At 41.7% G+C, this 13,798-nt stretch overlaps 1 protein-coding gene across 2 annotated transcripts in view; it reads right to left on the minus strand.

Annotated features, from left to right (window-relative positions):
• Positions 1-19: 19 nt before the first annotated feature.
• Positions 20-13,798, minus strand: part of ESYT3 (extended synaptotagmin 3) — a 59,491-nt gene continuing 45,712 nt past the window's right edge. The window contains exons 16-23 of one of the 2 annotated variants that reach the window (XM_054971163.1): positions 12,536-12,622; positions 11,373-11,522; positions 8,723-9,189; positions 7,574-7,669; positions 6,830-6,961; positions 6,001-6,106; positions 3,387-3,436; positions 20-1,993 (exon numbers count right to left, since the gene is read on the minus strand). In XM_054971163.1, the coding sequence (XP_054827138.1) occupies positions 1,957-1,993; positions 3,387-3,436; positions 6,001-6,106; positions 6,830-6,961; positions 7,574-7,669; positions 8,723-9,189; positions 11,373-11,522; positions 12,536-12,622 (1,125 nt within the window). In that variant the 3' untranslated portion in view covers positions 20-1,956. Of the gene's footprint in view, positions 1,994-3,386; positions 3,437-6,000; positions 6,107-6,829; positions 6,962-7,573; positions 7,673-8,722; positions 9,190-11,372; positions 11,523-12,535; positions 12,623-13,798 lie in introns of both variants that reach the window. The other variant, XM_054971162.1, reaches the window with a different exon arrangement.

Raw genomic sequence — 13,798 nt, forward strand, 5'->3', positions numbered from 1 at the left:
CAGAAAACTGAGACCCCTGTAATTTTAAATTGTTTATTTGTTAAAAAACAAGCAGTTTCAAAACTGCAGTCTGACAATGACATGAGAAGCATAAAAATGGGTCCCAAAAGTGCTTTGGTTGTAAGTCTTAAGGTAACAGTCAGGCTCCAGGGGGCTGCATATGTATTAGTTTTCTATGCTCTCACCCTTTCCACTTGCACTGTTAAAACTTTCCCTAAATGTCAGGAGTCCTTCAGCTTGGTATGAGGGTATACTCCTGGAAGTGAGTACCACTCACCCTCCTGTGAAAGTCCTTTCCAGTTGTGCATTGGGGTGGAGGGAGGATTCCGTGGGTGTTTGATCCTGGCTAGTGAAATAGTTTATCTTAGGAAAACTTACAATACACATCTTTTCTGTTAATATGTATCCAACTGGACATTACAAGAAAGTTCCTGAGGTTTCTTGATCACAAATAATATAATCAAAGGTGATTTTGGATCACTCTTGAGCATGGCACGCTTGAAAAAGAGTGTCACGTCCCCTGCATGAGTAGTGTTTTGGAATATTACTAGACTGAAACCCTAGAGATGATTCCTGCAGTCTGTAGGTATGAGGATATTAATAAATATGGAAGCTTTTTTAAAAAATATACTTGTTTTCTGTTTTCATTGAAGTTAACCTAAGGGGTTCTCCACACAGCATTACTGCACTGGTTCTGGCCCCTCACTACTTTGGCTTATCCCCTTACTTTCTCTGGAGCCGTTAGTTTTCACTTCACATTGTTCCTGGACCACTTTTGCCCTGATCTTTTTCTAGCAATTGAACTGGAGTCATGTTTCTGCACATGTAAAATGTTTCCTGTGCTTTTGTGGGTCCTGCACACCTGCCAGTGACTGTGGGGTAACACTGTCCTGTGTTGTCCCTCACCTCTGTAATGAGGAATTTTTATCTCTTCCGTCAGCAGACTTTTAAGTATTTTTTTTAAAAAAAACACTTAACTGATAGCAGGCATAGGAGCACTCATTGCTCTTCCTTTTTGCTTTTTAACAATTAGTGCCGTTTACTTCCTTAAACTTTCAGAAGGCACAGCACTCACTGCTCTTTCTGGCCACTCGAGCATCACTCTTTGCCTTTCTGTTGGGCTCTCTCAATGTGCCCTGACCTCCCCCTTTCCCCCACAGAAAGAAGGGATTTTTTTTAAATAAAAAAGCTCCCTGAAAGTGATATTACTGTAAGATGTTCCTGCGCCTTGATATCCAAGCAATCCCCCCCCACCTTTACTATGTTTTTTTGGGGGGGATTTGATTTTTGATGGAGCTTGGGGGTATTTCTTACCACTTCTGATTCCTGGTGGGGACTATTGCTGGCCTACTTCATTGTTTTTGGCCTATGAGAGACACTTATATGACTAAGGCTGCATGGGAGAAATTGACTGTTTTTTCTTTGTTGGCAGAAAAACTTTAAAAAAACAGTTTGCGTCTCCAAACATCCAAATATTGAGGTGAACCTTTGAATGGAAGGCATTTTCCACAGGGATGCTATGGCAGTGTTCAGATATCAAGCACCCCTTTGGGTTGCATATGCACTGTGGAGGTGTTGGCACCATGACTCTACAGATAACGACAGCACCTTCAGTCAAAAATCCTGGTGTTTTTTTTTTAAGGCATGTCTGTAAGAAAATAAACTGATAGCAACCGGAAAAACATGAAGGGAGGGAGACATGTGGAACTCCCAGACTCAATGTGATTCTGATGCTGATAAGAAAAGCAAGAGTAAGTTACATGTGCAGAAAACCCTTAAGATTAAGAGTAAAAAACAAGCCTGAGAAAAGAGATTACTGTATAGAATATCTACATCTTTTCCAGTGTCTTCCCAAATAATTTAAATACTAAAAATACATAAAAATCTACATACAGGTTCACATTATTTAGTTCTGAAGTTTATACATATGTACACTTGTTTGGCAGGTGCCAAGTACTAGCTTTGGGGAAGTCCATTTATTGTCAGTTCGTACCTAGAAAGGAAAATTCAGACACTAGATTTAGAAGCTGGATAAAGCAGTAACATTAACTAGTTTTCACACTTAGCTTTGTTTTAATATTAAACCAAAGTTATACTATCATCTCTTTTTCTCTAGGACTCAAGACTGGCCTACAGTAAGTTTAAAATGAAGAGAATGTACTGTTAAATAGTGTAACAGCTTCAGAATCTGTTTTGCAGCCATAGGCAAAACCAGACTTAAAGAAAGGATGTTTTATCAACTAGTGAATGTCATTTTCTTCCAAAAGTAACCTTAAACAGCAGCAAAGTAAAAATATAACCTTAATATTTGCCAATCTAAAAACAAAGAATTATAACACCAACATCTGAAGTACTACCTCTTTCTAGTTTTGTAACTGTTGGTACTTAAAACCAGTCTGAAAAAGTGAGTTTTTTCAATAATTGTCTTTAACATAACTAAGGGTGATACCCTAAGCTAACAGAATCATGATTTCTGTTGAAACCATTTAGGTCCTTAATGGCTCAGAGGGGATCACTGACAATGAGTTAGATCCATAATCCACCAGTGGAAGGTACTGATGGTTGCTGATCTTCTAGTATCCTCCTGTTTCCAGGAGTCCTTTCCAACCCTGGGAAAATTTTATTTCTGGGGTATGGGGGCTATATTGAATAATAGCCACACGTGGCGGGGAGGAAGGAAGAAGGGAGTGAAATCACACCCTTCTGTTAGTGGAGCTCTGTTTCTGCAAGTGGAAGGAAGGAGTAATTTTTACCCCCTTCCTACCACAACCTCCCATGCTATGTGGGTGTTATTCCATGTGGCACAGATCTTGTATGGCCCTTTTGCTAGATCCAACCCAACATGTAACTTACTACCAGATCTAGAGGAAAACAGCTGCATAGGCCATTGTTCACTATACTTTTAGATATTCACCAGCTTTATTCTCACGGGCCAAACCCAACTCTACCAGATGTGAGTGCAGAACTGGCAGTGTCATCCCAAGCAGAGTTGTACTCTTTCCATTGAAGACAGCAGAATTAGAAAGGTTTAATGCTGCTTAGAAGTGTCCTGTAAGGTTCCTGCCCTACCTTCATAAAGCAATGAGGTTTGTGTGCTGGGAGTTGGGGGTGGGATTTCAAGCATGGTGTGGACTTAAACCTTGTCCATGCTTTCCCAAAAGGCTTTTGAAAAGCCATATTTGGCTACAACTCTTGCTGGCAGAAAAAACAAACAAACAGTTTAGTGGGGGGGGGGCAGCATTAATTAGTTCAGCCCACCAGCATTATACTTTATCCAACCACATCCATGCCCCTTCTCATCCTACCACCACTGCATATTTGTGCCTCAAGAACAAAACTTTACATTGTATAACTTAATTTACCGTACTTTAAAAATTGAAACGTACCATTGTGAGAAGCCCTTGACCAAGTCCTCCTTTGACAAGTCTATCAGCACCTTTGAAAAAAATTAACACAAGTGATAAAAATCTCAATGCAATGCTGATCCTATAACAACTTTGAGTAGTTTGATAAAATAGGCTGGCAGCTCATATTGGGTTATGAACAACATTGGGATGTATGAGCCAGGTCCAGTAACACCTCAGAGACCAACTAGATTTCCAGTGTATGCGCTTTCAAGAATCAAAGTTCATACCTGGGGACTCTAGTTGGGCTTTAAGGTGTGGTTTACCTGGATTTCAGTAAAGCTTTTAATAAGGTTCCCTATGACATTCTAATGTGTAAACTGGAAGGCTGCGGACTGGACTATAGGACAGTTTGGTGGATAGGGAACTGGTTAGAGGACCGCAGCCAAAGAGGTCAATGGTGGTCAATGGTGTTTCATCAGATTGGAGGGAGGTATCCAGTGGGGTGCCACAAGGCTTGGTTTTGGGCCTGGTACTTTTATCAACGATCTGGATGAAGGGGTAAACGGGCTACTCATTAAATTTGCTGATGATACCAAATTGGGAGGAGTGGCAAACACCCAAGAAAATAAGAGTTAAAATTCAACAAGACCTGAATACTCTGGAGAAGTGGGCAGTTGTGAACAGGATGCAATTCAACATAGATAAGTGCACAGTATTACATCTGGGCCACAAAAATGTGAAGCACAAATACAGGATGGGGGATATACTTCTGGGTAGTAGTGTATGCGAAAGAGATCTTGGGGTAAGAGTGGACTGTAAACTAAATATGAGCAGTCAGTGTGATGTGGTGGCAAAAAAGGCAAACTCAGTCTTGGGTTGTATCAAAAAGGCCACTGCATCGAAATCACAGGAGGTCATAGTCCCTTTCTATACTGCCTTGGTCAGGCCACACCTGGAGTACTGTGTGCAGTTCTGGTGGCTTCACTTCAAAAAAGATGTGGACAAAATTGAGTGGGTGCAGAAGAGAGCGATGAGAATGATCAGGGGTCTGGAGACTGAGCCCTGTCAGGAAAGGCTGAGGGCCTTGAGAATGTTGAGGTTGGAGAAGAGGAGATTGGGGGGTTAGGGACATGACTGCTCTCTTTAAGTATTTGAAAGGCTGTCATTTGGAGGAGGGTAGGGAGCTGTTTCAGTTGGCAGCAGAGGACAGGACTTGAAGCAACGGACTTCAATTACATGCAGAAAGGTACCGGCTTGACGTTAGGAAAAACTTTTTCATGGTCAGAGTAATTCAGGTGGAACCAGCTGCCTAGGGAGGTGGTGAGCTCCCCCTCACTGGCAGTTTTCAAGAAGAGGCTGGATGAATATTTGTCAGGGATGCTTTAGGCTCATCCTGCATTGGGCAGGGGGTTGGACTAGAAGGTCTGTATGGCCCCTTCCAACTCTGTGATTCTGTTATTGGACCCGTATCTTGCTCTTCGACGTCTACCCACCTCATCTTCATTGGTTTGTATGTCACCAATTTTGTCTATCACACTTTGGAATTTCCCTCACTGAGTTTTTTGCTCCAGCACAGCTTCGTTATTGCATCATGCCCCCCCAGCCCCTTAGACACAGGTAATTTCCCCATAGAGTTTTTGCTGCTGCTTGTCTCTTTATCTTCCTGAGTTTCCCCCCAACTTTACACTATCATTTGGCAGTTGTTGCTCTGCCAATTTCCTCCCAACTTTTTCCTATGTTTTTTTCTGACCACTTTTGCACTGATGTTTCTGGAAGAAACACACCTGAGGCTTTTTTGTAGTGTCTATACAGTCTGTTGCACTTTTGAAGATCCTGCATATACCCAACCACTTCCACACCCCACTTCCTAACCACCTGTCCCCTTGCCCTACTGCTGATTTTCCTTGTCAGTGCCTATGATTTTCTTTTTAAAATTGCAATCATGAATAAATACCATTGTAGCAGATGACCATACAGTGTGCGTTTGGGGGGGGGGGGTCTCTTACAGCAGAATGGCATGCTGAGCTAATAAAGTTCTTTTTTTCTCTGTTTGTTAATGGACAGCTTTGAGCTAAGTAGACAAAGGAGGATTAGCAAGTTACCAAACAAGAAAGGGGAGGAAGTCTTGGGAAATGCTTACCATTCTCTTTTGCACACAAACGATCCTAATTCTCTGGGGGACCAGGGCTGGAAATGGGCAGCGGGGAGGACAATGCAGAACTCTTGTTGCCGTTGTAGTATCCCATTGTGTCAATATAGGGCATGCCCCCCCACACACACACACAATAGGAGTGGTGCATCACAGCCTCTATTGTGACAAAAGCACTGACAGAATTAAAATGTGATCCTTCAGCAGATCACGTGCAAGGGAAGTCTGACTCTCCAAGATGAAAGCAACCCATCATGAGGCAGACCTATCAGAGCACTTTAACTGCAAGGGCAATGGCAGCAGAGGAAATGTAGAACAAGTGTTTCATGTGAAAACAGCCCCGCTATCTTTGCCTCTGGTCATTGTTCTCCTGGTTTTTCCCCTTCAGTTTTTCCTGTGTTTTTTCAGACCAGCATGGACTACAAAAATGGGGAAACCTTGAAGAAAAACTGAGAGAACAACAGGCTTACTCTTTGTACATGGAGACTTCAGGTAGTACCGTACCTTTCCAAGTTCCTTTCTTTCACGTGAAAGAAATGGCCTTCTGTTTTTTACTGCAATATCTAAGGCTCTTTTCTTAACATCTTCCAAAGTTTCAAAAAATTCAAACCTAAAATTAGATAACAGGAAATAAGAACATGCTAATTAGATACAAATGTGAAGAAATTAAAAAGCTTTAGTCAGAAATATTATTGCTAGGATTATTTAGCATTAGCTATTGCTCTTTCTGTATTGTTAGTGCCAGGCTTGTGCCAGAAGCCTAACAGTACAAATCGGTCTCATTCCTTACTCACTGAGCATTCCTCACAGCATGAAGTTGGAACTTACTTAGAGCAGAAAGCCGATAGCCGAGACCTCAGCAATACGTGACAGTGCAGGGTCCTGTTCTCAAGCATTTGGATAGAGTAGCCTATACAGTGAAAGGTGGCGTGCACAATCTGCAAGGATTTTGTATGCATGCTAGTTTCCCAATCCACATGTGAAGAGGATTTAATTGTAGTTATCTCTGATAACTACGCTTTACTGATTATATGCTAGCAAATGTACCAATCCGGAAGAAACTGGAATTAGTTTTATATAAAAATGCATCTCCCATTAACAGAAGCAGCAGAGGCTGTGAGAGGTTGTAGAGCTAATATTCCTGCCACTATCTTACATTGTTCATTAAACAAAAGATGACACTACAGCATACAATTCTTCCTCTAAACCAAGATTCCATGTCTACGTTACATCCTGGCAGGGGTGAGACTGCATGTTCCGGAATGGTATCTGAGCACTTGTAATCTGTAGCTTCAAGCAGTTTCAAAGGGAGGGGTGTACAGGATTTACTTACTTTTCATCATATTGGGGACTCAATGTTCTTCTCTTGACAGCTGTCCTCTTTCGCATTGCCCATCTTTTGTCTGGGAGCAAGTAGATACGGACATAGGGATGTGCCCCATGCTGGGAGCATGGCATTAACTTCCTTTTGACACAGAAAAGATAGTGTATTCATCACTGTTAACAGGCAAAATTGGGTTGCTATGCAAGTCAGTTTTGCTCTTCCTTACATTCAAAGAACCAGAGAGAAGACTAGCAAAGATCACTGTAATCTCCAACTATCCCGGGGAGGAATATTGTTCATAATGATTAAAATGAAATACAGCCTTTGTGAGGAAAGTTGTGTGTCTTTGCCCTCTAGGAAGAAGGCAAGAGACAAAGGTGTTTCTGACTTCTGGTTGGAAGAAGGAAGGAAGCTGCCATGAATTTGGGGGCTACCTATCCCTAGCAATCAGTGGAGCCATATAAACCACGACACTTGGGGGAAAGAGCCTTTAATTTTGGTGACTGCCAAACTTGAAATGCAGATGGTGGGGAGGGGGGGGACAAGAAGGAATGTAAGAGAACATGACCAGCCACACAATATCACGGGTTGCAAGCAGACCAGCTCATACTAGAAAAATGCAAAGAGAAAACACTGAATTTCACAACAGGTCATTGTGGGCTGTTAAAGCAAACTATATGTACCAAAACAAAGTCAAGTTCTAATGAATGCTTGTCGTAGAAAATGACTTGAAATGGCTCCATCAAGTATTACCTGCATCCATTGACAAGAACAATGAGAGACTGCCTTATGGAAGCATAGCGTACAGTGAGGTGAATTTCTCCCATGGACACTCCAGCAAGATGTGTTCTGCTGCAACAATATAGATATATATATTTAAAAGTTTATGATGCTCTACAGATCTGCATCTCCTACTTCACCAAGCGCTGGTGCTAAGGTCAACTACACTAAAGAATGGCATTCCTTTCTCCATATGTAAGACAATCTTATTTCAAATTAAACTACTTCCAAGAGGAGGAATTGTCTACACACAAGGAAGATATCCTGTAATCTCTTGGCACTGTGTAATGTATTTTAACTTAAGTGTGTTTCACGTATTGCACCAACCATATTTATACTACATGAAAATTGTATTAAAAGTAACATTGATACTGCTTTATGCTGACTACTGGCCTATCATGGTCAGGATTGTTTACCCTGCTTGGCAGCGGCTCTCCAGGGTCTCAGGCAGGGGTCTTGCATATCAACTACTCCCTGACCCTTTTAACTGGATTTGCCCAAGTTTGAACATGGGGCCTTCTGTATTGCTCCACCGCTGAGTCTTCCCCTCTCCCCCTTAATATAAATGCTTATAATGAAATAAATAGAGCAATCCCATTAGAAAGGCTTGGCTCCACAATGAATAGTGGACCAAGAAGCAGATGTCAAGGAATAACTACAGTGGTGCATAACTCTGGGGGAAATGGTTGTGGAGATCTGTTTTCACTGTATATATAGCCTCCATTTCTCAGCAGTGCATTCTCATACTATAGCTGCATCATAATAAAATACGGTTGCATAATCAAACATTGCATATAACATTGTTTCAAATGCAGCCCTCAAGAAATATGAGCCTAATCACTATTGATCTTGACTTGCTACAGAGTCGTGCACAGGAACCTTACACGTCACAGGCCTTTACACGTCAATGCAGCTACTTAAAGTGTAAGAGGAGTTCTGCCTTTCAAACACATAGTTCTGCCCTACCCGTTTTCAATACCACTAATGATAAACACTCATAGCAGCACTTACTTAAAATAGTAGCAGCTGTAAATGGTACTGAGGCAAAATTGCCCTTGTGCTGCCACATGCAATTTAAGAAACAAGCAGGTCAAGCAAAAATTTGGATTATGACTGACTTACTTATAGAAAAGGTCCAGATTGCTGCAAGTTACATCAAAGCTTGAAGAAGCAAGGGAGCCCAGAGATGCCATGCTAGGGGCAAGCTGGAGCCTTTGCAGGGCTGGTAACATCGGGGCTGCTAGAATGGGCTGTGGAGGTGCCAAGGATCTGGATTCCAAACCCCGTGGGCGTGCTTGTTCATTAATTGCCGCCACAGCCTCTATCACAACAGGTTGATTCTCAGTTATGTTAAGGTTAGCACTGATCTCCTGTGTCGATTCAGGCACGCTTAAGTCTTTGCTCTCTTGGGGTGCTTTGGGCACTTCTGGTTTTGATGGAAGAGGTGGTGGTGGAGGAGGTGGAGGTGGCGGCGGCGGCTGAATCTTGCCTTCATTTCCCTCTTCCTCTGTCGCAGGGATAGGAACTTGCTTTAAGGCATTAACTCCAACATACATGTTTTCTGCATCAGGTTGCTCTAGACTTAAAGCCTAAAAGTAAAAAGGGCAGGGAACAAAATAACTGAAATCTCCTGCATGATCAGAGCTATCCTTGAGAAAATCTGAAGAAGCCAGGGAAATCTACTGCCTTTTGCTAGCCAAGCATTGCCTCTGAAAAGTGTATTTTAAATGTAGGAGGCTCCAATTGCAGGTTCTTCAGATGAGGACTGTTTAAGGAGAAGTTTTTCCACAGTGCATTTCTTTCCATTACCTGTACGGGACCAAGACTGAAATCCTAAGAACACTTGCCTTCAAGTAAGCGCCACTGAATTCTGTAGTAGGAAGAGGAGCTTGCTCTTATGGAGTTGGAACCAAACTAAATTTTCAACTAATGGAAGGCACTTCTGTCAGCAGTACAGAAAATTTTGTGGCTCCCCTTCCCCAGTGCAGCACATTTATGTCTCCCAAATGCTGCTCCTGGAGAACAAGAGACACCCCCCCCCCTAGGAATAGCATGGTGGGCCAATCAGGTGTGTGCAGCAACAAGGGGAATCCAGCAGAAATTCCATTTTGCCTGCTAGCGGAAAATTTAGTTTGGCTTCAACCCATGGAACTTACATAGAATTTGGTTAAAACTCCAATAGTCACAACTATCATGATCTTTCTCATTTATCCTAACGGAAGAATCTATAAGAGCAGGATAGTGAAGAGTAACACAACACAACATTTAAAACACTTGCTTAAGGCCAGTGAGTGAGGACACTTAAGAGCACAGCTACAATTTGAATTTGTATCTGTAAAAGTATGGCGAGGCCTCGAGCTAATTCCCAATTATTTTTCTCTTGGGCCATAAGACAAGTCATACACTGGATACATCTTATGCATGTCTGGCTCACTCTTCTGCTTATTCTTTTTGAAGTCTATGGGACTTCTGTTCTTAAACCATGTGGGTCCTCTTGGAAGTCTCACTTTATTATCTCAGGGTGGGGGGGAGGGTGTTTAAATGAAGAGTATTTTATTTATTACTTTTCAGCAAAGACAATAAAAGATTACATTTCATAAAAAGAAAACAGCTAAAATAATATTAACATAATAAGTAGTAATAATAATTTTGAAAAGGGGAAGGGGATTGACTCCTGAGGGTAAAGTACATTGGATCTGTTTTTGCTGGTGTCTGAAATGGTGACAAGGAGGCAAATAGACTTCTGACAATGTGTTTCAGATATCTGGGACTGTAAGAGAAAAGGCCCTGAAAACTAACACAACATTCATATAGAAAAGAGTCTAAAACAGACTGCATCTTCTCAATCCACCGTTGAATAAGAAGCTCTCAAGCCTTTTAATGAATGTTTCTCTTCTGAGACCCACAGGCCAGCCCAGTCATGACCAGCAAGTTGTTCAGTCAGCCGTACAGCATGGCCCACGGTATCCCTGCTGACAGGCTGATGTGGCTTGTCCTTAATATATCTTAATTTAGCTTTAAGGAACATTTCCTCTGCATAGGGCTCGGGGGGTTGCAGGTTTCACCCCTTCTTTTGTCAATATGCTGCTTCCTATTTAGCCTGGCCACCCTAGCCATCCCTCCACTTTGTTAGTAAATGTTATCTTATTTGTACCAGAATGGAAGGACACCTCACAAAGGAAATACCATAAACTTTTTTTAAAAAATTGCCAATGAGTAAATATTCAGTAGATTAAAGTTCTCATTTATATATTTCCAAATGTTCATAAAACATTTTAAGAAAATCTGCTTCCTTAAATAGTTCCTCATTATTATCTGAATGTAAAAATGACACCAAGACCAGTTTTGCTCAGATAAAATAGGCTTCTTGGTACCAAGGAAAGTTCATGGCTTCTAAAATGCCATCAGAAGCATAAACAACTAACATCACTCTCCCTATATAGATTAATAAATACATCTCACAGAGAGATCAAGAGATTATGGCATGTAACTTTGATACACTTTAATTAGTAAGCCTTTGGAATGACTGAGTGCAAAATCAGTACACAAAATGAGTTTTGGTTTCAACACAGCTCTATGAGACAAGGCTCCTCATGCCCTGAAGAAATGCTTGCATCATCGTTGCCATGTTTCTTAGGATGAAAATAAATAGGTCCCTGACAGCCATTACAGAAAAACAAAGAGTTTCAGAATTCAGATCACAGTGAACTTCTGCAGTAAGAAGCGAAGCACCGCAGAGGGGGTGGCGAAAAAAGCAAAACCAGAGACTCACCCTCAACACAAGTTTCAGCTTAATAAAACTATCCAAGCCAGAATGATCCAGTTGAAATTTTTGCTCATGTGTCATCTCAGGATTTCTTAGCAAATTGGCAAGAGAAAACACCAAGGTCCCCAGAGCATTCTCCCGATCCTTATCTTTTATCTAGAGAGAACAATAATCTGAGATGGGTTATATGACAAAATTAGTCCCAACGATATTTAAATCCCTTTGTCCTTAAATAATTTATCCTCAACTCGTATTAAAATCCCTTAAGATCATACACACTATCACTGATGTAGCTAGGCATTGACTCTCCCTATTTAATAAGACAGTATTTCAACAAGGCATGCGATCACTGGAGGAAAAATAACCCAACCAATTCAATTATTTTAGGGTAAACGAACGGAAAACAACCCCATCAGCACTAGACTCTTTCTCTATGGCAGCTAATGGGAGGGCAGCCTCCGAAATCAAACGGGGAACGATGGTGGTAGATGAAGCATGGACGTGTGCTGATGTCCAAGTTGCTAGGGTCTTGTAGAAACAGGTCAAACTTGTCACAGGGGCTCATCAGGTCTACTAACAGTGCAACCCTAACAGAGTTACTCCTGTCTAAGACCACTGAAATCAGTGAGCTTAGCCTGGAGTAACTCTGCTTAGGATGGGCACTGTAAGTCATTAATTTCAAGATCCCAAAGGAAAGCAAATGCTCCTCGTTTGTATCTGGGTGTTTCAAACACAACTGTACTTTTTAAACAATGTACTTCTCTATTTGTACAACACATTACGAAAACTAGTGTTTTATAGCGGATAGGGTGTGGGATTCTGATCGGAAAGATATTAATTCAAGCCCTACTCATTCATGAAGCTCACTGGATGACCCTGGACTAGTTGCTGTCTCTCAGCTTAACCTATCTCATAGGGTTACTATGAGGATAAAATGAAGGGGGGAGCATTTCACTGGAGAAATGAAGAGAGAGAAATGTAGGTGATCAATGACCTCTATTACATTTTGGCTACAGATACAAAACCAGAAACTTGCTGATGAACAAAAGCTAGTCAACTTTGATCACTTTCTGAAAAACCCATGGAGCAGCTTACGTATACGTACTTGTGCAAAGGCTGAAAATCAAAGATCTGTTACATTCCCAGAAAAGGAGAGAGGACAAACTGACCTCCAGATGAAGCGACTCAGATGGAGCACTGTGGACAAGGAACGTGAATGCCTGGCCCCACACAGGATCCTTAGTGAAATTGCAAGTCTGTTGGAGGGAGGAGGTGGAAAAGAAAAGACATCCACATATTTATAGATTGCTTAGCAGAGAAATCTTGACAAAAGCATAAAAGGTGTTAACAGAAACAAGTCCCACCAACTTCAATGGGGTTCACTTCCAAGTATTTATAGCATAGTAGTCTTTATCACAGTTGTCTCACCCAAATGATGGAAAACCCAAATCTTTAAAAAAAAACAACACTTCAAGTCCTAGGTCAGATGTGCATAAAAACATCCTCTGAAATGCTTAGCAACCTGAGGTTATGATCTGCTATATGCCCATGCTGAAAGATGCTAGATGAGTCAGAATTGATTGTGGCTGGTATGTCATAGAAGCTGTCAAAGTTTGTATCAGTGGAGAAAAGAGAGGCTTTTCCTGCCTATTGTGGCAGGTTTTAAAATACCAGAATAGGGTCTGGACTGATTAATACTGAATTCCATTTGGAGCAACAAGGTGATTTTGCTTCTGTTGGGAGTGATAGCTGAGTATCTCAGAAGCTGCTTATGAGCAAGTGCTCGAGCTCACGAAAAGGGCAAGGTTGGGAGGGCCCTGTCCTCCCAGAGATTCCTTGGTAAGGCTCTAGCCAGTTTGTCTTGTGAAGCAGCCAACCAAAGGAGCTTTTCTTTGAGGAGATACACTCATGTGTAAAGACCCCAGATGCTACTTCAAGCAACATGTTTCTACTTGCAATGTCTGTCCAGACACAGAAAGAATATTGTGGAAGAAATGAACACCTCTTTAACCATGCATTATTTAGCACTTGATGGTACCAGCTATTCCCTTGACATAGTTCAAGAAACGCAGCTGGCGTATACACGCTCTTAGGCATGATTATCATGCTTTAAAAAGTACCCACTGTGGAATTTGCTGACTGCTAGCATCTTGCTTGTTACTGTAATTGCTTTGCAAAACATAACTGCACAAATACCATGGGGCACCTCCTGGCCATTGTAACTGATATAATTAGTAACCTCCATCCTCATGCTTTTGCTGTTCTGTGCCCCCCCCCCACATTCTTAGGCTGCATCCACATGGCAAGGATTTTTCATTTGCCTATCATTGCTGCCACAAATGCAGAGGCACTCACACTGGCAATGGAGCCACCACATGGGAGTTTTCTGCATATGTTTCTCCTTTAGCTACCATTTTCCCTGCTTTTCCCTG

Source organism: Eublepharis macularius, chromosome 2 (assembly GCF_028583425.1).
Source record: "Eublepharis macularius isolate TG4126 chromosome 2, MPM_Emac_v1.0, whole genome shotgun sequence".
Lineage (NCBI taxonomy): Eukaryota > Metazoa > Chordata > Lepidosauria > Squamata > Eublepharidae > Eublepharis > Eublepharis macularius.